General features: G+C 42.5%; 1 protein-coding gene across 5 annotated transcripts in view; it reads left to right on the plus strand.

Moving 5' to 3' along the window:
• The window catches only part of LOC126458609 (UDP-glucosyltransferase 2-like), a 622880-nt gene that overhangs the window by 78277 nt on the left and 520589 nt on the right, over positions 1 to 24014 (plus strand). For 2 of the 5 annotated variants that reach the window (XM_050095770.1, XM_050095769.1), the window contains exon 5: positions 9846 to 10068. The exons of the other annotated variants lie outside the window; for them this stretch is intronic. In XM_050095770.1, coding sequence (XP_049951727.1) covers positions 9846 to 10068 — 223 coding nt within the window. The remainder of the gene's footprint in view (positions 1 to 9845; positions 10069 to 24014) is intronic. 5 annotated transcript variants of the gene reach the window in all.

Below are 24014 nucleotides of genomic sequence, written 5' to 3' on the forward strand. Positions count from 1 at the left end.
TTATGCTTTTGATCTTTATTTCAGATTGTTAGATTAAGATAGTTAATGCCTTCTAGTGTTTCATGTTCTTTTGTGAATTGAATTTTATTGTGTATTTGATAAAGTTCTTTGGCTAGATTTACATGCATAATGTACCAAATAGGTATTTGCCCATGGATGGGTAGATTACATATGTAGATTATGGATGGGTTGGGAATGTGAGTCTCACAGGAAGCGTGGAAGGGATAATTCTGTGCAGTCGTGCTATTCATCTGTGTCCTCAGTGGCTCAGATGGATAGAGCATCTGCCATGTAATCAGGAGTTCCTGGGTTCGAGTCCAGGTCAGCGCACACGTTTTCAGCTGTCCCCATCAAGGTATAGCAACAACACGTATCGGCAGTTGAGGGTTTCAATTATCATTTATTCTATAGAAGCTGCACGGTCATCAATGGCATCTGTTCTTTCGAGAGTAATTACTATCTTCATATATATTTGTTCATGGTTTTTCAAATACAAAGTGTACAGCCATACAAACTGCTTTAGTCCATTACAGTCACTATAACTTTCATACATGTACCTTTAGCTACAATAAACAGTCTACTCTTGCTAATAACCCAGATCATGTTAACATAACAGAAATAAGTCTACAGTGCATCTGAAGGTTTTTATTAATTTAAACTTAAATATAAAGGTCCTAGTCATACAAACAGCTGAATCTCACTGCAGATACAATAACTCTGTATCATTTATTCCTGGGTATTCATGTTTATGCCAATCACGATTAAAATCGCTATGTCACTTGAAGCTATACAGCAGTGAAGTTGGTATCCTAGCAGAAGACCTGAGAAATTTACCTAACAATATCACATACACTCTTGAAATATAAACCAAAGTTAACATCAACTTCCTAGATCTTGAAATATCACTTTGACATCTCCTACATCAAGAACCACAGATGTTACCAGTACAAACACATCCTGCCATTCAAATCAGTATGAGATGGCTACCTTTAGGTCTATGCCTCATTGCACACATAATGTCCCCCTCAGACCTGCTGAACAGCAGAAGGATATCAGCATAATTAAATCAATTGTCGCAATAGTTGATATGATGCTTCAGTAATAGATGAGCTCTCCAAACAGGAAGAATTACCGAACTGAGTATCTTCAACACACATCTGCAGCAACTGTGAAGGGCATCTAATCAATAAATTAATCAGTCATACTACATATGGGTAAAATTTTGTACCTATTCAAAAAGAAGAGTGTCAAACTCAGCCTTTCCACCAATAATAAGCTTCAACAGATAGTTGTACACACATTTCCCAACATTAGCACCCACAAAAAGAGATCAGTCATCTATAAACTGAACTGCAGTAACTGTCTCAATTTCTGCACTGGCCAACAGGTAGAACGTTTGAAACAGAATTTAAGAAACACTTGAATCCCTACGACTGAGTGACTTCAGCAAGCATTGTCACCAATCTTTGTAGAAAATAATGAACAGTAGACACTACAGAAATCACCCTTCAGATCTTACGCTTTACAGATAATGTTGTCAAAATGAATCTCATAGATGAGATTCGTAAGCATAAGAACACTTATCTTTCTGAATGACAAATAATCAGCCAACACTTCTTTCCTAAGGAGTTTTTTTTTCATTGTTTAAACCAATGTAATATTTCCATAGTCCATGAGAGCTGTATTACTTTAAAAGTTGTTTCATAAATATATTTCTTGTATGTATGCAGTATGCACTACTTATACCTTTATTGTATAATTCACATTTAAATTATATTCGTAGTCTGGCATATTAAAACATTACTATTTATAATGCAAAATGCAATTATAGGTTCAATGTTCCAACTAGGTTCAGCACTGTAACAAAAAACGTATGTTACAGTGAAAGGGTCCTGTAGCCACCTTTCATTAGTCCGGTAGCCCATTTTCATTACCATTTCTCTTTCTTTTCCTTGTTTCTCTATTCTCTTTACTCTCATAGTGGTGTGATTGAATGAATGTGGTTGTGTGTCACATTGCTAGACGGTGGCGTAGTCTGCTGCAGAAAGTCTGCGATAGTCATACAGATTCAGCAGCAGTTGTACAGAATAGCCAACTCTCGTAGTGGTCAAGTCGGCAAAGAGGTTTCCGCTACTTGTGAGAAATCCACCTGCGTTAGGTTGGTGGCGGAAATGGCATCCTGGGGTTTTCCGGTCCACGCGGAGCGTGGAAGAGGCTGGAGAAGCGGGAGGCAGTCTGCCGCCGGTACGGGAAGCGTACACAGCTGTGCTCCAGTCGAAGAAGGGTGAGTTAGACTGACCGCGTGGCGCGTTGTTACTTGGCGAGGGGAGAGCTGTTAGCCTTTGGTCTCGCTTTTCAGATCTGGAAGATTGCTTTGCCTTGTCGCAGCAAGGAATGCAAAACTTTGGCAGATTTTTCTTTTAGCAAATTTCTGTAGCAGACTTTGATCCGCCGGAAGAGCGCCACACAAAGGTGTCGATAAGAAGTGAGCACTCGCTTCTGTATGAATGTCTGTTTGCCTTCAGCTGTGCCTGTATAAGCTTTCACCTTTCTAAATATTTAGAGCCTTGCCTTCTCGTAAATTTTCCTTACTTTCCGTGTCTTTCGTCCGTGGGGAGCCAACCACGTGGTAGAACATTATAGTTGTTGGGCTACGGGCATCACTAACTGTCCGATCGCATGTTTGTTTTAGAAAATGTTAAGATGATTGTATGATGTGATATTGTTGGAATTTGGCACTATACCTAGAAATTGTGCCTCCACAAACCACGTGTTATCAGAAATCGTGTACATGCCTCACATCCTTAGTTTAGGAATAAATGATTTTATCTACAATTTTCTCTTGTGTTCCGAGATTACGTTTTTGCGCCTAAGCCACTCACCTCGTAGCTTTCCCATTAGCACATCCAAAGCGTTTCCTTATGCACAGGTCCAGTGATTAGTCTCCTGTTGTATTTTATAACAAATGCTTTAGATTGTCATATTTTCAGGTGTGTTGCTGGGAGCTGATCTTATGCACTGTTCATGCATTTTCTATTTTATTTTAAATGTTTGATGTCGTGAACAGCGCACGGGCAATACTATTAATTACATCGTATCCGCTGTGAGCGACCTCACAACGTATGCATTTTTGTGAGTTTTTGGTCTGTGATCAAATTAATTCATTTTCCGACTCGACCAAATCTTTGAGTAGTTCTATGGTTTGAGTCGGTGGCGACCCTATTCTTCTCACGTTGATTTCATATGCAATAAGTATTTCCATTCTTAATAATAAGGAATAACCCGTAGTAACGTGGTTAGTTACAACAGTGCTTATGTACTGTACACACTGCTTCGTATCGTTTATACACAATCTTTGCTTGTGTAATCCTAAATATTCAGCATATTAGGAACTATTGAAAATAATTTTACTTGTCTTTACGTTGCACTATCAAAGACATCAGCTACGCCCATACGCTATCACAGCATCCGCAACCTAACATCTTTACCACTGCAATATTTTCGAAATTGTTTATTTTTTGACGCTTTGTTAATGCTTATCGTGTTTATTGGCACTAAACAGAGAATAGTGTTATGTAAAAAGTTTTCCAGTGAACTGAGCAACACGAGCATAGTGCACAAATGTGTTAATGTTAACATTCCTAACAGAAGCCCAGCGCATTTGGTCGCACAGAATCAGACAGCAAGATGGTTTTCATCACATTTCACTTTTAACTAATTTTAAAACTTTTCGTAAATTACACTACTGGCCATTAGAATTGCTACACCACGAAGATGACGTGCCACAGACGCGAAATTTAACCGACAGGAAGAAGATGCTGTGATATGCAAATGATGAGTTTCTCAGAGCATTCACACAAGGTTGGTGCCAGTGACGACACCTACAACGTGCTGACATGAGGAAAGTTTCCAACCGATTTCTCATACACAAACAGCAATTGACCGGCGTTGTCTGGTGAAACGTTGTTGTGATGCATCGTGGAAGGAGGAGAAATGCGTACCATCACGTTTCCGACTTTCATAAAGATCGGATTGTAGCCTATCGCGATTGCGGTTTATAGTATCGCGACATTGCTGCTCGCGTTTGTCGAGATCCAATTATTGCTGGCAGAATATGGAATCGGTGGGTTTAGGAGGATAATACGGGACGCCGTGCTGGATCACAACGGCCTCGTATCACTAGCAGTGGAGATGACAGGCATCTTATCCGCATGGCTGTAAGGGATAGTGCAGCCACGTCTCGATCCCTGAGTCAACAGGTGGGGACGAATGCAAGACAACCATCTGCACGAACAGTTCGACGTCGTTTGCAGCAGCATGGACTATCAGCTCGGAGACCATGGCTGCGGTTACCCTTGACACTGCATCACAGACAGGAGCGCTTGCGATGGTGTACTCAACGACGAACCTGGTTGCAAAATCGCAAAATTTGATTTTTTTCGGATAAATCCAGGTTCTGTTTACAGCATCACGATGTTCGCATCTGTGTTTCGCGACATCGCGGTGAACGCACATTGGAAGCGTGTATTCGTCATCGCCATACTGGCGTATCACCCAGTGTGGTGGTATGGGGTGGCATTGGTTACACGTCTCGGTCACTTCTTGTTCGCTTTGACGGCACTTTGAACAGTGGATCTTACATTTCAGATGTTACTACCCTTGGGTGTACCCTTCATTCGATCCCTGCGAAACCCTACGTTTTAGCAGAATAATGCACGCCCGCATGTTACAGGTCCTGTACGGGCCTTTCTGTGTACAGAAAATGTTAGACTGCTGCCCTGGCCAGCACACTCTCCAGATCTCTCACCAATTGAAAACGTCTGGTCAATGGTGGCCGAGAAACTGGCCAGTCACTACTCCTGTTGAACTGTGGTATCGTGTTGAACCTGCATTGGCAGCTGTACCTGTACACGCCATCCAAGCTCTGTTTGACACAAGGCCCAGGCGTATCAAGGTCGTTATTACGGCCAGAGGTGGTTGTTCTCGGTGCCGATTCCTCAGGATCTATGCACCCAAATTGCGTGAAAATGTAATCACATGTCAGTTCTAGTATAATATATTTTGTCCAATGAATACCCATTTATCATGTACATTTCTTCTTGGTATAGCAATTTTAATGGCCAGTAGTGTATTTTACATACATCAGAATAACTAAATATCTAGTAGATGCACGGTACAGTCTCATTAATGTGACCACCGCATTTGTTCAATGTCAACGTGCAGTAGCCACTCACAGACGGCACGTGGCAGCACTAGCAGTGGAGGGTATATAAAACATGTCGGTTAGACGCGGAAAACAACGCAGTCGTTGTAATGCGAAAACTTTCAAAACAGCACGATCATTGGCTTTCGAGAGAAGGGTGAAAGCATTTCCAAGACGGCTAAGTTTGTAAACTCTACGCGTGCTGTCGTGGTTAGGATATACCGTGCATGGCAAAAAAGCGCTACGCAAAACCGGCGCTGAAGCAGCTGTGGTGCACTGCAGCTATAGACGACGGGGGTGAATGACGGCTGTGGAGAAGTGTACGAACGAATAATCGAGCAGCTGTTGACTAATTGAAACTTTCTGGCAGATTAAAACTGTGCGCCAGACAGAGACTCGAACTCGGGACCTTCGCCATGTCTCCGCAGTATCCTTTCTTCTAAGAGTGCTAGTTCTGCAAGGTTCGCAGAAGAGATTCTGTGAAGTTTGGGACGTAGGAGACGAGGTACTGGCAGAACTGAAACTGTGAGGACGGGTCGTGAGTCGTGCTTCGGTAGTTCAGATGGCAGAGCACTTAGGCAAAGGTCTCGAGCTCGAGTCTCGGTCCGGCACACAGTTTTAATCTGTCAGGAAGTTTCATATCAGCGCACACTCCGCTGCAGAGTGAAAATCTCATTCTGTTGAGTAACTGACTGTCCCGACGAACCAAGGTTTTACCAACAGTCTCTCAGCGAAGGTTGCCGCGTATGTACGTCTGCAGCAGGGGCCTGGTTCGCACACACATCGTTCATCGGTGATGAAGGCTGCAATTTGCAAGCTAGTGCAGCAAGTGGACCTCCACTGAGTAGCAACAGATTGCCTCTTCAGATGAATCCCGTTTTGCTCCATCAGACAAATGGCAAACACCACGCAACAAACGTCAGAAGGGTCCGTTTGAAAGAGGCTGCTTTATGGTCTGGGAAATATTTTCGTGGCATTCCCTGGGTGCTCTCGTCATTCTGAAAGGCGCAGTGGACCAACAAATGAATGCATCTGTTCTTGATGATCATGTACACTCCTACATGCAGTATGGTTTTCCTTGGCACAATGGCATCTACCAACATGACAGTAAAATGTTCAGACAGATCGCATTGTAAGTGCGTGGTTCGAAGAGCGCCAGAATAAGTTTAGCATGCTCCCCTCTCCACAAAACTCCCCCTATTCAAACCCAGTCGAGAACCTGTGGCACCATCTGGATTGGGCTGTTCGCTCTATGGAACCTCAACTGAGAAACCTACCTCTGCTGGCCTCAGCACTGGAGTCGCCATGGGTGCACATTCCTGTCGGTAACTGCCGCAACGTAAATGGTTCATCTTCTGCACGTCTCGCAGCAGTCCGCGCTGCAAATGATCGTTATTGATGCTTGAGATAGGTGGTCACATGACTTTGGCAGGGCAGTATATTCCCAAAGAGTGTACAAAAAGCTTTCCGGCCCTGGCACATCTGGCGATGTTTAAGAAATCCGAAACCTATAATTGTTTGATTCAAATAAACCTTTTTAAACCATACTCGTCGCTGGCTGCTTTTTCAGTTATAAACCCACTTTGGATGAATATTTTTCCAGCATTGCTTCTGGAAAAGTAGTGCTAAAAGGGTGTATACTTCAGACCAAATTGGATGTGGTTAGTGGCAGTGTAAGATTTCGTAGTTATGAGCTAGTCTCAAACACTGGTCGAATATAATCGGTAGGCGGGTTAAACATGCTCTTTTCAAAATGTCATTCGCCTTCTGACACGGTTTATGGAACGTCCCTATGATAGTGAGCCACACATTAAGTAAGTTTCTTTGAAAAGAGGATAGATAAATCGTGTAGTCTACTTTAATGGGAACATCAATGGAGAGTTAGGAAGCGAGCATCTCTAATAGGCCGGCGTCAAAACGTCATATGATCTAGCTTCATGGAGTATCATACTTGAATCGCCACATTACGTACACACTGCTGATCGTGCCGGGCCCGAAGCTCAAATTATGACCGTTGTTCCATCAGGACAACGTGAACGGCTCGATGGAAACCGGAACATGAGCAAAGGTGCCCTCTCCAGGCTTCATTTCACTATCTTACCACCCTGGATGCCCTGTGCCACAGTGTAGTGGAAAACATTTTTGGATATATTTCATTTTGTCTTGAGCTAACCGTTTCACCCTCTACGATTTCCTCAAGTTACTCTCTGATATCTCAATCCATGTCCCATCATCCTTTCCCTCCTCCTTGTATGCGTGTGTTTTTCATATATATTTCTCTCTGCCCCCTCCATCCCCCCCTCCCCCCCCCCCCACCCCGTCGTCACCGCCGAGTTTCCGGAGAACCTCTTCATTTCTTATCTCAGTCTATCTAATTGTCAACGTCCTTTTACAGCACGACATTCAAACGATTCTGTTCTCTTCTTTTCCTGCTTTCACACAGTCTTTGAATCAGTCTTGCACAATACGGTGCTTAGAACGTATGTTCGTGGAAACGTTTTCCTCCATTTAAGTGAAAGACTATGGAGGAATCAATGACACGAAGTTATGATAAGTGGTGAAACCAAATTCTACCAGTTTAGTCAAAATGGTTGAAAGAAAATTTGCGACCATACTGGCACTAACTGGTAAACAAAATTGGCCATAAAGACGAGTGTTTTAAAAAGTGCGTAGTGATGACTGTTAGCAAGCGCTTATCTTTTCGAAAGAAATAGTGCAAAAAAAACCCGAAGCATTGGTTTCTCTTTATGGTTTCATTTTCAACCTTGTCGTTTCCATCTGGCCCGCCACCTTAAATGCAGAGAGGAATAGCGCCATAAAAACTTTTTCTGTTTCTACTGTTAGTTTATCTATGACGATGACTGAACGTAAGAGTGAATACTTTTCTCAAATGACCGACAGTAGAATTTTATGTAAGTCGTCATCATCATTTAAGACTGATTATGCCCTTCAGCGTTCAGTCTGGAGCATAGCCCCCTTATAAAATTCCTCCATGATCCCCTATTCAGTGCTAACATAGGTGCCTCTTCTGATGTTAAACCTATTACTTCAAAATCATTCTCAATCGAATCCAGGTACCTTCTCCTTGGTCTGCCCCGACTCCTCCTACCCTCTACTGCTGAACCCATGAGTCTCTTGGGTAACCTTGCTTCTCCCATGCGTGTAACATGACCCCACCATCTAAGCCTGTTCGCCCTGACTGCTACATCTATAGAGTTCATTACCAGTGTTTCTTTGATTTCCTCATTGTGGACACCCTCCTGCTATTGTTCCCATCTACTAATACCTGCAGTCATCCTAGCTACTTTCATATCCGTAACCTCAACCTTATTGATAAGGTAATCTGAATTCACCCAGCTTTCGCTCCCATACAACAAAGTTGGTCGAAAGATTGAACGGTGCACAGATAACTTAGGCTTGGTACTGACTTCCTTCTTGCAGAAGAGAGTAGAACGAAGCTGAGCGCTCACTGCATTAGCTTTGTTACACCTCGCTTCCAATTCTTTCACTACTTTGCCATCCTGTGAGAATATGCATCCTAAGTACTTGAAACCGTCCACCTGTTCTAACTTTGTTCCTCCTATTTGGCACTCAATCCGTTTATATTTCTTTCCCACCGACATTACTTTCGTTTGCGAGATGCTAATCTTCATACCATAGTCCTTACATTTCTGATCCAGCTATGAAATATTACTTTGCAAACTTTCAATCGAATCTGCCATCACAACTAGGTCATCCGCATATGCAAGACTGCTTATTTTGTGTTCACATATCTTAATCTCACCCAGCCAGTCCATTGTTTTCAACATATGATCCATAAATAATATGAACAACAGTGGAGACAGGTTGCAGCCTTGTCTTACCCCTGAAACTACTCTGAACCATGAACTCAATTTACCGTCAACTCTAACTGCTGCCTGACTATCCATGTAAAGACCTTTAATTGCTTGGAAAAGTTTGCCTCCCATTCCATAATCTCGTAGAACAGACAATAACTTCCTCCTAGGAACCCGGTCATATGCCTTTTCTAGATCTATAAAGCGTAGATACAATTCCCTGTTCCACTCACAACACTTCTCCATTATTTGCCGTAAGCTAAAGACCTGGTCCTGACAACCTCTAAGAGGCCTAAACCCACACTGATATTCATCCAGTTGGTCCTCGACTAATACTCGCACTTTCCTTTCAACAATACCGGAGAAGATTTTACCCACAACGCTGATTAGAGAGATACCTCTGTAGTTGTTACAATCTTTTCTGTTTCCATGTTTAAAGATTGGTGTGATTACTGCTTTTGTCCAGTCTGATGGAACCTGTCCCGACTCCCAGGCCATTTCAATTATCCTGTGTAGCCATTTAAGACCTGACATTCCACTGTATTTGATGAGTTGCGACGTAATTTGATCGACCCCAGCTGCTTTATTACACTGCAATCTACTGACCATTTTCTCCACTTCCTCAAATGTGATCCTATTTCCATCATCATTCCTGTCCCGTTATACCTCGAAATCTGAAACATTACAGATCATATTTTCACCTACATTGAGCAACTCTTCAAAATATTCCCTCCATCTGCCCAAGTATGTAAGTAATTTAAGAAATTTGTAACCACATTCAGTGGTGTGATTTACAAACGTTGCAGAATATCCAAGATTTCTTAGACGGAGCGGAGCATGGCGTCGTCTACTGCAGCCTTGGTTCCAACGTACGAAGCAAGGATCTTCCGTTGGAGAAGATTCAGGCCCTCGTGGAGGCGTTCAGAGAGCTGCCGCAGCGCGTCGTCTGGAAGTGGGAGAACGACTCCCTGCCTTCACAGCCGGAGAACGTGATGGTCAGCAAGTGGCTGCCGCAGCAGTCCATACTGGGTGAGCTGTTCTTTAAGATAACTTTGGGGTACACTTTACCAGGGTTTAACTGGTACACTGCTACTGCGTGTGGTTGTCTACTAGGGGAGAGACTACGCCCAAGTAAAGGTTGGACATCGCCGACCTTTGCGACCGAGCGGTTCTAGGCGCTTCAGTCCGGAACCGCACGACCGCTACGGTCGCAGGTTCGAATCCTGCTTCAGACATGGATGTGTGTGATGTCCTTAGGTTAGTTAGATGTAAGTAGTTCTAAGTTCTAGGAGACTGATGACCTCAGATGTTAAGTCTCATAGTGGTCAGAGCCATTTGAACCATTTTTTGAAAGGTTTGGACATCATTCATAAGCAAAATATTTATTGAACAATTGCTTAAAAATTCAGTCGAACTACTTAAGAATATTTTATTTGGAATCTTCCAACAATTAATTAAAAACACGTTAAAAACGCCAAAAGGAGATCGAATTTCATAAATCTGCACATGCCCGAACATGTACTGCTGTGTTTACATTCATGCATACACTGTGACACTGAGCCACATTGTACTGTTAAAAGACTAGGAGACCCAAAATGGGGTATACAGAACGGAAATCTCATGTTAAAGGACGACAAATGAGCTTTGGACTTAACTAACACAATTATGGAAGCAAATACTTTCAGCAACCTACATACAGAGGCAAAGAAATGTTAGTTTCTTGAGAATTAATCATTTATCACTAAGTTTCATCTCCTATAATGAGATGCTATGTGACTACTAGGACACAGAAAATCCTCCAGTACAACCTCATGTGACAGAAGAACGATGCAAAATTTTAATACAGTATCTGTGCCCGCAATGACAGCTACAAGAAGCAGAATGTGACTCAAATTTAGCAAATCACGTTAAGTATTTTCTGACGGTCTATTTACTGCTTTTTAATTGCTTGGTATCAAAGAATGTTCCATAACATTACTGACCAAAGGAATGAAAACTTATTAAAGGAATAACCTTAAAGTTTACGTTCAGTTCCCCAAAACAAATACACACACAAAATTTAAAAAAGTACATATTTTTTTAAAAAAAAGCAAGACAGGTATAATGTTGCGTCAAGCAATCCTTTTACGGCCCACGCGTGTACTGTTAACACAGTACGCCCACGATTTCAGAATCCAACTAGCTGCGCCCGGGTAGTTACTCTGCCTAAATCAGCTATAGACAACTCCCGGATAATCGAGACAGTTCTACACATGGCGCTAGTAACTGCCAGTAATACCAACAAAGGGGACAGAAACCGAATACTCGATTATTAATAAAAAAATATCGCGTGCTTGTTTCTGAACACACACCAAAACATCAAGGTGGTTGTCAGAAGATTCACCCGCCAACCGCAATTCAGTTTCAAAACGACGACGAGCGGACAGAAATAAAGCGGCGAGGACGAATGATGAGTCAAGCTTGGATGTTCTGTCGATGAGACCTTGCCCGAGAATGCCAAACGCCACTGGTTTGAGTCCAATTCCAGCACAATGGTTCGATGTGCCACGAAATATCAAATAAGGTATATACTGCTTTGCAAACTGAAAAGTGATTCCATGGATTCAATACACTCCTAGAGATTTCGTATAGAAATTACTGTTTAATGTTACTATTCCTCCTTCGGTCCACTCCCTTAGCCGTGTTGTCAGAGCGTCCGACTACCACGCAACGGGCCCAGGTTTGATTGCTGGCCAGGTCGAAGATTTTCTCCGCTCGGGAAAGGGGTTCTGTGCTGTCCTCATCATTTCATCATCGACACGCTAGTCACCCAATGTGGCATCACCTGAAAGGGCTTGCAACTGGGGACTCCCAGCCACCACTAAAATGTGGTCATCTCACTTCATTTCAGGCTTCCTGTAGCTAAGATAGTCTTTCCTGCATGTTCTATTGAGCTTCCTTCAATTACCAGCCCGTGGAATAGGCTAGCGCCTAAGACAACCGTATTCCTGGGTTCGGATCCAGTCGCTGTTTAGATACTGAATGAAAATCAACAACAGCTGCGTCCTAAGTCTCCCAATACGAGTCATTCTCGTTCTACCATTGGCCTCATCCAGGAGGCTGGAGGAGTAGATGGAGCAAATTTTTGTCCTTAGGGTAGGAAACTGCCCGTAAAAGGCAGGAATGATCCAAGGCATGAGGATGCAGAAGGCAATGGAAACTACGGCATTAAAGATATAGTGTTTATCCACAGGACGTGCGGCCTGCAACTGAAAAAGTGTCTCCATTAGCAAAACATTAGCCGCCTCATTTGGAAGACGTGCTTTGCTGTGCTACATATTTTACGTCGTATTTATGGATATATTGACGCCGCACCTAAGTGTTCATTTTGGCAGGATTGTGTAAAAGGCGTCACGAAGCCGTATAATCTGTGCATTATGCACGTTTGTGTATTTATGTTTACAGTTGGAAGCGGACTTCCGCTGTCTCATTTGTGTGGGAGTAAGCACGCGTTTTCCAGATAAATTCGTCTCGAAAAGTACTCCAGAAACTTCAAGAACAAATTAAGTGATACTTTCATGATGTTCGTATTAAATTTCGTGCGTGTGTCGTGGTATATTGTGCACTTTCGTACGTTACGTGCCGCGAGGAACGTACTTGATGCTAGCATCAATTGTAATCAGCACTTGTCCTCTATACAGTTCAAGCAGTAATGTCACCACGGAAACAATAGTCACACCAAATTTTAGTGCATGCCGACGCGAAAGAAAGTATATTTTTGAATCTTCAGAGGACAGTGTTGTTGTGTGCGACGTGTAGTTAGATGTTCATTATTTTATAATTTGACTTCCATGACTGGATCCGTCCACTTTTAGCGGACCCTCTTTTTCTGTGACAAAGTTCGGAATCGCGAGACTAATGATCTCGTCATTTGGTCCCACAACCCCTATCAGTTAATCAATCAATCAATCAATCAATCAATCAATCAATCAATCAACGTATAGTTAGGATACAGGTGGAATGGGGATCAGGCTGGTGGTTGTCCAAACTTTAGATTCAATATTATTACTGTCACTTCATTTACCAGGCAAAATACACTATGGCCGTTAAAATTGCTACACCACGAAGATGACGTGACACAGACGCGAAATTTAACCGACAGGAAGAAGATGCTGTGATACGCAAATGATTAGCTTTTCACAGCATTCACACAAGGTTGGCGCCGGTGGCGAAACCTGTAACGACGGAAATGCATATCCTCCTATTTTCATCTATTGTACTATTATTTTTTTCCTTGTTTTGTTACCTCAAGATATGACATTTCTGTCTCTTTATATATTGTAATTGTTTTACTGTTTGTATATATATATTTATGCACTTAAGTCGATGTATAATTGGTTTGTTTCGTAAATATTATTTGTATTTTTACGCTGGGTCTTGCCTAGGGAAAACTGCTATCGAACGATTACATCGATGGGTCGTGTGAAGAATCAAAGTGTGTAGGATCTTTGGTGGTGTTAACTCTGCCGCGTGGAGCGCGGGCAGGAGGAGTCTGGCGGGAGTAGCGAGTGGAGCAGGTGTTGTGTGACGCTCCCGCGAGTTGCCGCGCTTTGGGGGTTTGGCAGCATGTAATTGCGCTCGACTCGCGATGATAGTTTCTGACATGGTGTCGCGGACGGGAAGCATTAGCTGGCGCACATCAAGAGCCCATTTCGCCTGGTGACCGTGTCGAGAAGAAGGCGCGCCAACATCCAGCTTCTGCAACAGCGACGGCCGACAATGAGTGACTGTCGCCACCTCCTCGATCGACGGCTTCAAACCTTCAATCAACCAACAAGGAAGACTAAAAGCACGTAAAGTTTCAGAACTGTATGGCAGACCTCAGCTTTTCAAACTGTTCCATTTGCCTCGCAAAATTACAGCAACTTAGCATGAACCTTTGTTGCTCATTGTCCCAACTGCATTGCCAAGCAGGGTCCCTTCCTTTTCCGAAATGAACCCGAGTGTCGTTGAAATTCAAACGCCAGCATAATTCCATTTCACTGCTTTAATTTCAAGGTTCAATTTAAGTATCTACAATAGTTAGATTACACAAGCACAAATTAAGAGTGCGAGTTTTGTTCCCGTATTTTAGCTTACCTGTGACTGCAGCTCAGCTTGGTACGTACTAAATTTTACTATTGTTAATTGTTCAGAATCGTTTAATTCAAGTTCAAAGTTAAATCTCTTCTTTCTAAATTGCGTAGATTCAAGTAGCTTTAGAAATGATTGTTGAGGTAGTCCAAGACTAACTGTATTTCGACGTGCTTCAGAAAGAAAGCTCACTATTAACTTCAGTCACTAAATTAACTTTCGATTTTCCGGTTTCATTAATTCTTTTGCTAAATTAAGTGTAGCGAAATTTATTACTTCTGACAAACTTTCAGTTTTTACACTACACGTGTCAACCTTCAGTTGCCACGCTTCTAGTGCTAATTATGTGTAATAACCTTTCCTTTTCAGTTATTATAGTAATTGTCCATAGGACTGGCGACCGTAATTTCCCCCAAATCTCAAATATCTAATTACCGCTAGTTAATTTTTAACGTAACGGCCGCACATTTACTTTCTTTATTAACTTTATCCCTATTTCAAAATTAATTTCCACCAGTTTCACTTGCATTTTTCCTTTCATTTAGATGTAACCCTTTCCTCCCTCTTTACCGACAGGTTAACTTCGGTGACGATTGCTTTTCCAAAATTCCCATTAGGTACACGCGGTTTAATTTCTCACTGTCATTAAGGTCGATAAGTGAGGGGGAGGTTACAAACCTACAACGTGCTGACACGAGGACAGTTTCCAACCGATTTCTCATACACAAACAGCAGTTGACCGACGTTGCCTGGTGAAACGTTGTTGTGATGCCTCGTGTAAGGAGGAGAAATGCGTAACATCACGTTTCCGACCTTCATAAAGGTCGGATTGTAGCCTATCGCGATTGCGGTTTATCGTATCGCGACATTGCTGCTCGCAATGGTCGAGATCCAATGACTGTTAGCAGAAAGTGGAATCTGTGGGTCCAGGAGGGTAATACGGAACGCCATGCTGGATTCCAACGGCCTCGTATCACTAGCAGTCGAGATAACAGGCATCTTATCTGCATGGCTGTAACGGATCGTGCAGCCACGTCTCGATCCCTGAGTCAACAGATGGGGAGGTTTGCAAGACAACCACCATCTACACGAACAGTTCGACGACGTTTGCAACAGCATGGACTATCAGCTCGGAGACCATGGCTGCGGTTACCCTTGACGCTGCATCATAGACTGGAGCGCCTGCGACGGTGTACTCAGCGACGAACCTGGGTGCAGGAATGGCAAAACGTCATTTTTTCGAATGAATCCAGGTTCTGTTTACAGCATCATGATGGTCGCATCCGTGTTTGGCGACTTCGTGGTGAACGCACATTGGAAGCGTGTATTCGTCATTGCCATACTGGCGTATCACCCGGCGTGATGGTACGGGGGGGCCATGTGTTGCAACTCTCGGTCACCTCTTGTTCGCATTGACGGCACTTTGAAGAGTGGACGTTGCATTTCAAATGTGTCACTACCCGTGACTCTACCCTTCATTCGATCCCTGCGAAACCCTACATTTCAGCAGGATAATGCACGACCGCATGCTGCAGGGCCTTTCTGGATACAGAAAATGTTCGGCTGCTGCCCTGGCCAGCACATTCTGCAGATCTCTCACAAACTGAAGACGTCTGGTCAATGGTGTCCGAGCAAGTGGCTCGTCACAACACGCCAGTCACTACTCTCGTTGAACTGTGGTATAGTGTTGAAGCTGCATGGGCAGCTGTACCTGTACACGCCATCCAAGGTCTGTTTGACTCAATGCCCAGGCGTATCAAGTCCGTTATTAGGGCCAGAGGTGGTTGTTCTGGGTACTGATTCCTCAGGATCTATGCACCCAAATTGCGTGAAAATGTAATCACATGTAAGTTCTAGTATAGTATATTTGTCGAATGAATAGCTATTTATCGTCTGCATTTCTTTTTGGTGTAGCAATTTTAATGGCCAGGAGTGTAGATTAAAAAACTCAGTTCTGAAGAAAAGTGACAGATCTTGAAGGTTACAAAATATTTTCCTCAAGTAATAAACCGCCAGGGCAGCCGAGAGCGCTCTAGCGCTGCTTCCTGGACCCGGGTAGGCGCGCCGGCACCGGATGGAATACGCTTGGCGGATTAATGATGAGGTCCGGTATGGCGGCGAGCCTGGATGTGGTTTTCAGGCAGTTTTTCACATCACCCTAGGTGAATACCGGGCTGGTCCCCACGTTCAGCCCCTGTTATACGACTCGCAGACATTTGAAGAACGTCGGCGCTATTCCAGGGCCTACACTAGACGTGGACAGCTGAGGTACACTAATTCCGTCCCTTGGGGGTTCGGGGTGGCGACAGGAAGGGCATCCTGCCACCCTCTGACACTGCCAAATTTATAGTAACAAGGCCGACCGCGCTTTGAAGCAGGACAAAGGCCAAAAGAAAATGATGATGATTTTCTTCAAGTAATACAAAACAGTCCAATCTGACCCTACATGTGAAACCGAATTCAACAGCCTTAAATAATTACGACAAAAATATCTTATTATACCAGAAAATATTCACTTGTCTGTAATAGTAACCTGAGTCAAATCACTACGTAGTTGTTGTTTGGCTGCTGCTAGGAATTCCGCAGTCATCATGACAACTTTCAGTATACTGCTCAGGTACTCACACTTACGTCTAAGTGATCAGTTAAAGTTACATATATAAAGAATTCTTTCGTGTAAGAGAATATAGCAATTAACATTACATACGAATGAACCACAGGTTCAGTAACTGAATCACCATTAAAACAGAGTAGGGAACACGACAGTTGTGACAAGTTTTCAAACTACATTTCACTTCTGCACAATCACATGCACTGTCCCTACTGATGGGAACCAGCTTACTTTATGAGACATTATTCAGTTTAACGCTCCCCATATTCTGCAGACTGAGGTGACGAAAGTTTTGAGGTACCTCCCAATATCGCGTCGGATCTCCTTTTGCCCGACATTTTTCAGCAGCTCGAAGTGTCATGGACTCAGCAAGACGTCAGGAGTCCCCTGCAGATATACCCAGCCGTGCTGCCTCTATAGCTATCCATATTTGCGAAAGTGTTGCCTGTGCACTGTTTTGTGTACGGTTTTACGTACAAACTTATAACCTCCCCCTCACTTATCGACCTTAATGACAGTGAAAAATTAAACCGCGTGTAACTAATGGAAATTTCGGAAAAGCAATCGTCACCGAAGTTAATTTGTTGGTAAAGAGGGAGGAAAGGGTTACATCTAAATGAAAGGAAAAATGCAAATGAAACTGGTGGAAATTAATTTTTAAAAGGGGTAAAGTTAATAAAAAAAGTAAATGTGCGGCCGTTAAATTAACAATTAACTAGCGGTAATTAGATATTTGAGATTTGGGGGAAATTACGGTCGCCAGTCCTAAGGACAATTACTATAGTAACTGAAAAAGAAAGGTTATTACACATATAATTAGCACTAGAAGCGTGGCAACTGAAGGTTGACACGTGTAGTGTGAAAACTGAAAGTTTGTCAGAAGTAATAAATTTCGCTACACTCTGACTTAATTTAGCAAAAGAATTAATAAAGCCGGAAAATCGAAAGTTAATTTAGTGACTGAAGTTAATAGTGAGCTTTCTTTCTGAAGCACATCGAAATTCAGTAAAATACGGTTAGTCTTGGACTACCTAAACAATCATTTCAAAAGCTACTTGAATCTACGCAATTTAGAAATAAGGGATTTAACTTTGAACTTGAATTAAATAATTCTGAACAATTAGCAATAGTAAAATTTAGTACGTACCAAGCTGAGCTGCAGTCACAGGTAAGCTAAAATACGGTAACAAAACTAGCACTCTTAATTTGTGCTTGTGTAATCTAAATATTGTAGCCAGCTATGAATACTTTAACAAAACTTTGAAATTAAAGTAGTGAAATGGAATGATTGTACTTTAATGCTGGCGTCTGAATTTCAACGACACTAGGGTTCATTTCGGAAGAGGAAGGGACCCTGCTTGGTAATGCAATTGGGACAATGAGCAACAAAGGTTCATGCTAAGTTGCTGTAATTTTGCGAGGCAAATGGAACAATTTTAAAAGCTGAGGTCTGCCATACAGTTCTAAAACTTCACGTGCTCCCATTCTTCCTTGTTGGTTGATTGAAGGTTTGAAGTCGGCGATCGAGGAGGTGGCGATAGTCACTCATTGTCGGCCGTCGCTGTTGCAGAAGCTGGATGTTGGCGCGCCTTCTTCTCGACACGGTCACCAGGCGAAACGGGCTCTTGATGTGCGCCAGCTAATGCTTCCCGTCCGCGACACAGTGTCAGAAACTATCGTAGCAAGTCGAGCGCAATTACATGCTGCCAAACCCCGAAAGCGTGGCAATTCGCGGGGGCTTCACACCACACACCAGCTCCAATGCACCACCCCAGCCAGACTCACCCTCTGCCCGCGCTCCACGCGACAGTCAACACTACCAAAGATCCTAAACACTTCGGTTCTCCACACGACCTATCAATGTATTCGTTCGATAGCATAGTTTTCCCTAGGCCAGACCCAGCGTATAAATACAAATAATATTCACAAAACAAACCAACATAAATGCATAAATATAAACAGTAAAACTATTACAATATATAAAGACACAGAAATGTCATATGTTGAGGTAACAAAATAAGGAAAAATCTATAGTACAATAGATGGAAATAGGAGGATATGCATTTCCGGCGTTACAAACTACCCACTGGATCACAATCAATAAATCTTCGATGAGATTCATGTCGGGCGATCTGGGTGGCCAAATCATTAGCTCAGATATTCTAGAATGTGCTTCAAACTAATTTGAAACAGTTGTGGCCCATTTACATGGGTCCTTGTCATCAGTAAAAGTTCCATCAATGTTCTGGACCACGAAGCTCAGGAACGCCTACAAATAGACTCCAAGTAGCCGAACATAATTTTCAGTCAAATGATACGTTCAGTTGGACAAAGAGACGCAGGTTACAGAGCCCACGTCATTGTGGAGCCACAACCGTGTTGCACAGTTCATTATCGACAACGTCAGTCCATGGCTTCGTGAGTTCTGCGCCACATCCGAACACTATCATGAGCCCTTACCAGCTTAACTCGAGACTCATCTGACCAGATCACGGGTTTCCAGCCGTGTTATGGTAAAATCGATATGGTCACGAGTGCAAGAAAGGTGTTGCAGGCGATGTCGTGTTGTTAGTAAAGGCACTAGCGTCGATGATGTGGTGCCACATTCCGTTAACGCCAAATTTCATTGCACTGTCTTAACGGATTGATTTCCGCCCTCATTTCACACAGTGTTGCTGGTATGTTACCACTGACGCTCCTGCTCTCAGTCGTTAAGTGAAAGCCGTTGGCCACTGCTTTGTCCATGGTGAGAGGTAATGCCTGAAATTTGGAATTTTAGGCACAATCTTGACACTATGAATGTCGGAATATTGAACTCTGTAACGATTTCCGAAATGGAATGTCCGATCCATCTAGCTCCAGCTACCATTCCGCCTTCAAAATCGTCAATTCCCATCGTGCGGCTATAAACACGTCGGAAACGTTGTCACATGAACCACGTGAGTACAAATGACAGCTCTGCGAATGCACCGCCTTTTTACACCGTGTGTACGCGATACTGCCGCCGTCTGTATGTGTGCTTATCACTAATTCATCTCAGTGTACACATATTGCCCGTCGTGCAATAGCAGCAGCAAGTCGTAACTCGACACTCGTAGCTTCCGGTAGAAGTCAGCTATAACTTGTAGGGAAGCAGCCTACTCACGCTGTAGTAAATTCACATCAGTTTCCATTGTGTGCCAGCGAGTCTGCTGTAACTAGCTCTGACGTCATAAATGTTGCGCAATACTTTAAAAAAATCAAGCAAATGAACTAAAACTTTTCTAGCATGTCAGAAATAATACTAAATTAATGTGTGTTAAATATCAGTTCGATAACTTCGGCCATTTCCGAGATTTGGACGTTTTTCTGGAAAAATCATTGGCGCAACAGAACAGAGCTAGAGACTTCAAAATTTATATTTAGATTCATCTTTCATAATGATTTAATAAAAACAGTACTTTGGATTTCACAAATTAAGACTTTAGTGGAAATTTATGATTTTCTGGTTTTCGTCTCAAAACTGAAGGAAGCAAGATAGATTAAGTAGGCTAGTAAATAAGGCTAGGATGTTTAGATTTAAATAGGTTGGAGGTCCGCTATGATTATGAAGATGTGTAAAGTTTCTTTTTAATACCTATAAAATTATAGCGATAGCGGATCTCAAAAGGGACAGTTCAGAGCTCATCTGCTGCGTGCAGGGTAATTAGATTAATTCTCTCGCCCAAAGTATTTAACTTAGCCACGTCAAAATTTTGTTATCAATACTTACCTGCGTGCTGAGTGCACGTTTAAATTAAGAGCTTCTCCGGCCATCAGCCAAAGAAGCTATAAATTATTATGTAACTTGAAGTGGTGCGTTACTAGCCCAGCAGCTAGTCGGGAGAGCGCAATTGATCAGGCGATCCCTCAGCCGTCCGCACCGCGGCTTTATATATAAGAACACTGCGCGAGGAAGGAAGGCCCCAGTTCTCTCCAGACGCTGAATGACACGCCATCTGTGTCGGTAGTCGCGTCGCATCAGTGTATCTGCTACAAACAGCCTCGGGTGCCGTATTAAGTTACTAGAGATACGCGGAACTATGAAAACATTATATGTGAAGTGTTAATTCTGGAATGATTTTTATTATCTAGCTTCAGTTTGCGTATTGTCGTATTTTCACGTGCCGTCGCGGGACAGACATTCTACCAAATATTTAGCGTGGCGTTTGATGAAATATTTTCATCAAATTATGGCGAGCATTCTTTTTAACATTTGATTCGGACATCTATAGTTGCATCAGCGCATTAGACTCTGAACTGTTCTGTTAGTTAGGTTGTAGGGATACTTGTGGTTTTATTAGTGAATTTCAGAATATACTCAACTATTTTTGAAAACCGTTTTTGATTAGAAATCCCGGACAATCTCCTAATTCCTCAGAGCTATAAGCTGCAGCTATAAGAACATTCTCAGGTAAAGTGGGCACTAGGATATCTATTTACTGGCTCCAAGTTTTATTAAATCACTTTCTGGGGGTCACGGAGTAAATAGAGAGCCAGTGTTGAGAACGGCAAAAGACAGCAATAACAACATTCTAAAAGCTAGAAACTGATTCAATTTGCAAGTGTTTATACAGCAATCAGATTTTAATTATTTTTACAAACTCCAACATCCGCCGCCCCACATGTGGTGCATCGGCCGGGAAATCAACTAAGTGAAAGTGATTTTTAACTATTCGGATTCGCGAGTGAAATGCGACACGCAACTGAGCATAAAACAGTGAATGTGTTACGTGTGAATGTGGACGACGCAATTGGATTAACAACGCATCTGGATTGACGGAGCTGGCACTGAGTCTAGCGGTGCTGCCGGCATCGCGAAAAGCCAGTCTCGCCGCACCGCAGTCGTCCGCTGGAGCAGCCGGCGCAGAGCCTGCAATTGCGGGCCACGCAAACACACAACAGCCGTCGGAACCGTCTGCAGTTCAACGTGCCACGTCGCATCAGGAATCCTGGTACGCCGCGCCGGCAACGCCCTACGTCGTGCAGAAGGAACTAAGTTAAGTGAAAAGCTGTTAAAAATTTTACTAACCTGCACTAAAAGACTGTCGGCGATGGAATCGCCAAAAGAAACTGAGGTTGGACTTAAATCAGAACCTATGACTGTTGAGGGAACTGTAAATACAGACAACGGTTCGAGTGTAAATATGCATGAAAGTAGTAATGTTAAGGTGAAATATGAAGTATTGTCTCCTGACAGTAGTGTGGGAAGGGGCAATGATTCAATAATAGAGACCCCTGTAGTAAAGCGGAAAGTAGAAATTGTAAATTTATTGGATGATAGTTTCTCTGATGAATTAAAAATGAAACAGTCATCAGAAATGGTAGAGTTTAAGAAGGAGAAGTTAGAGATGACTAACCAATCAGAAGTTTCATTTGGTTTTGATGATTCTGGTATTGGAGCTAGTTTTTCGTCACCTGAGTGTGATAAAAAGCCAGCTCGTGAGCAACCCAAAGATGCTGGGGCTGTTGATTTAAATGTTATATTACAAGCAATAGCTGCCAGTAATGCACAAATGACAGCTGAATTAAAATCTGAAATAAGTGAACAGGTCAAAAGCAGTAATGCTGAATTAAAGTCTGAAATTGTGGCCAGCCAAACCAATTTTAATAAACGGTTTGAGGCGATGGACAATAAATTAGAATCCAATAAAGCTGAATTAGAAAATTCTTTCCAGGCTAGTTGCAATAAGTTGAAGGAGGATCTGGACAGTTTGAATTATAAAATTGATTGCAATCATGAGGATATTAAGAAAAAGGTTGCTCAACAGTTTTCTGAAATGTATAAAACAGTTAAATCCGAAGTTGCTGAGGTTCGCAAAGACTTCCAAATGGAAGATGCGAAGCTGGAGCACAAGTTAACAGAAAAGATCGAGGCGGAGTCTGAACTGTGCTCAGATAGATTTAAAGATGTTAATATAAAAGTAAACATATGTCAAGCAGAAGTAGAAGCAATCAAAACTGACACTACTCATATTGTGCAAAGAGTAGATAATGTTGAAATGAAAGTAGAAAATATAAGTACTAACATTGCTAACATTGAGAGTAAAGTAGCTTCAGTAACTTCTGGTAATGGTAGTATACAACAAGTTGTAACTGCAAATGCCGCTTTTATCGGGTGTCGGCAGTTCTTGCGGTTCGATCCAGATAAAAATATCCACCCGCTAGATTTCTGGAACGATTTTGAAGACGTGATTCCACCAACTTGGTCTGAGCGAGAGAAAATATCATTTATTAGAAGCCATTTAGCAGGTGACGCCATGCGTTGGTCAGCTGATGTTATGTTGAAATGTAAAACATTAGCGGAATTTAAAACAGCTTTTATTAATGAGTATTGGTCTAGCAATAAGCAAAATGAAGTATTGAGAGAATTTTGGAGTGGGAAACGCTTCAATGCAGGCAAGGAATCAATTAAAGAGTTTGCTAGGTCATGGATTTCACGTTTGTCACATTTGGCGGAAAAGCTGAAACCTGAAATGATAATACTGGGTCTTGAAGCCAAACTGCCATGGTATTGGCAAACTAGAATTATATCAGCCCCTAGAGACAATCTGGATCGTTTCATTGAGTATTTGGAACGTGTAGAACGTGTTGCTGCCAATGAGGAGCATGCACGTAATAACAGGAATGCCAATAACAATAATAGTAGTAATTTTAGGAACGAGCAAAATGGCAATGTAAATATCAGAACAGTAGGTGTTCGCTATCCTAAGAGAGATAGGAATTGGGGAAATAATTATCAGAACCAACAATGGCGTCCAAGGGATAATAATTTTGTTCCAAACAGAAATATGCATGTAAACAACAGTACGGAAGGTAAGGCTATGCCAGCTAACTATAATGAAACTAAAGGAAACAGTAGTATGCCGAGGCAGGAAAACTAGTTCCCGTCTATGAGGACACTGGCGCTCACCAGGCGGTTACTTCTCCTATGCCAGTAGTTAAGAGAATTGGTAAGACAGATCAGAATACTCAAACCGAACATGTGGATGAAGAGTCGGTAGCACCTAAGGATACAACAGAAATATTAGATCACTCACAGTATTTGATAGATACCGTGTTAGAAACGCTTTCTAAGTGGGAAGAGAAAGAGAAGGCGCAGCAGTGTAACAGTAGGGATGAGCTGCAAAATACTGAGTTGACAGGTGAAGAAGCTGAAGAAATTCATGCTTATATTTACGATGAGGATGATGTGCTCTTATCTAAAGTGCCTGTGCAGGATGTTGATAAGGTA

The sequence above is a fragment of the Schistocerca serialis genome, chromosome 2 (assembly GCF_023864345.2).
Source record: "Schistocerca serialis cubense isolate TAMUIC-IGC-003099 chromosome 2, iqSchSeri2.2, whole genome shotgun sequence".
Classification (NCBI taxonomy): Eukaryota; Metazoa; Arthropoda; class Insecta; order Orthoptera; family Acrididae; genus Schistocerca; species Schistocerca serialis.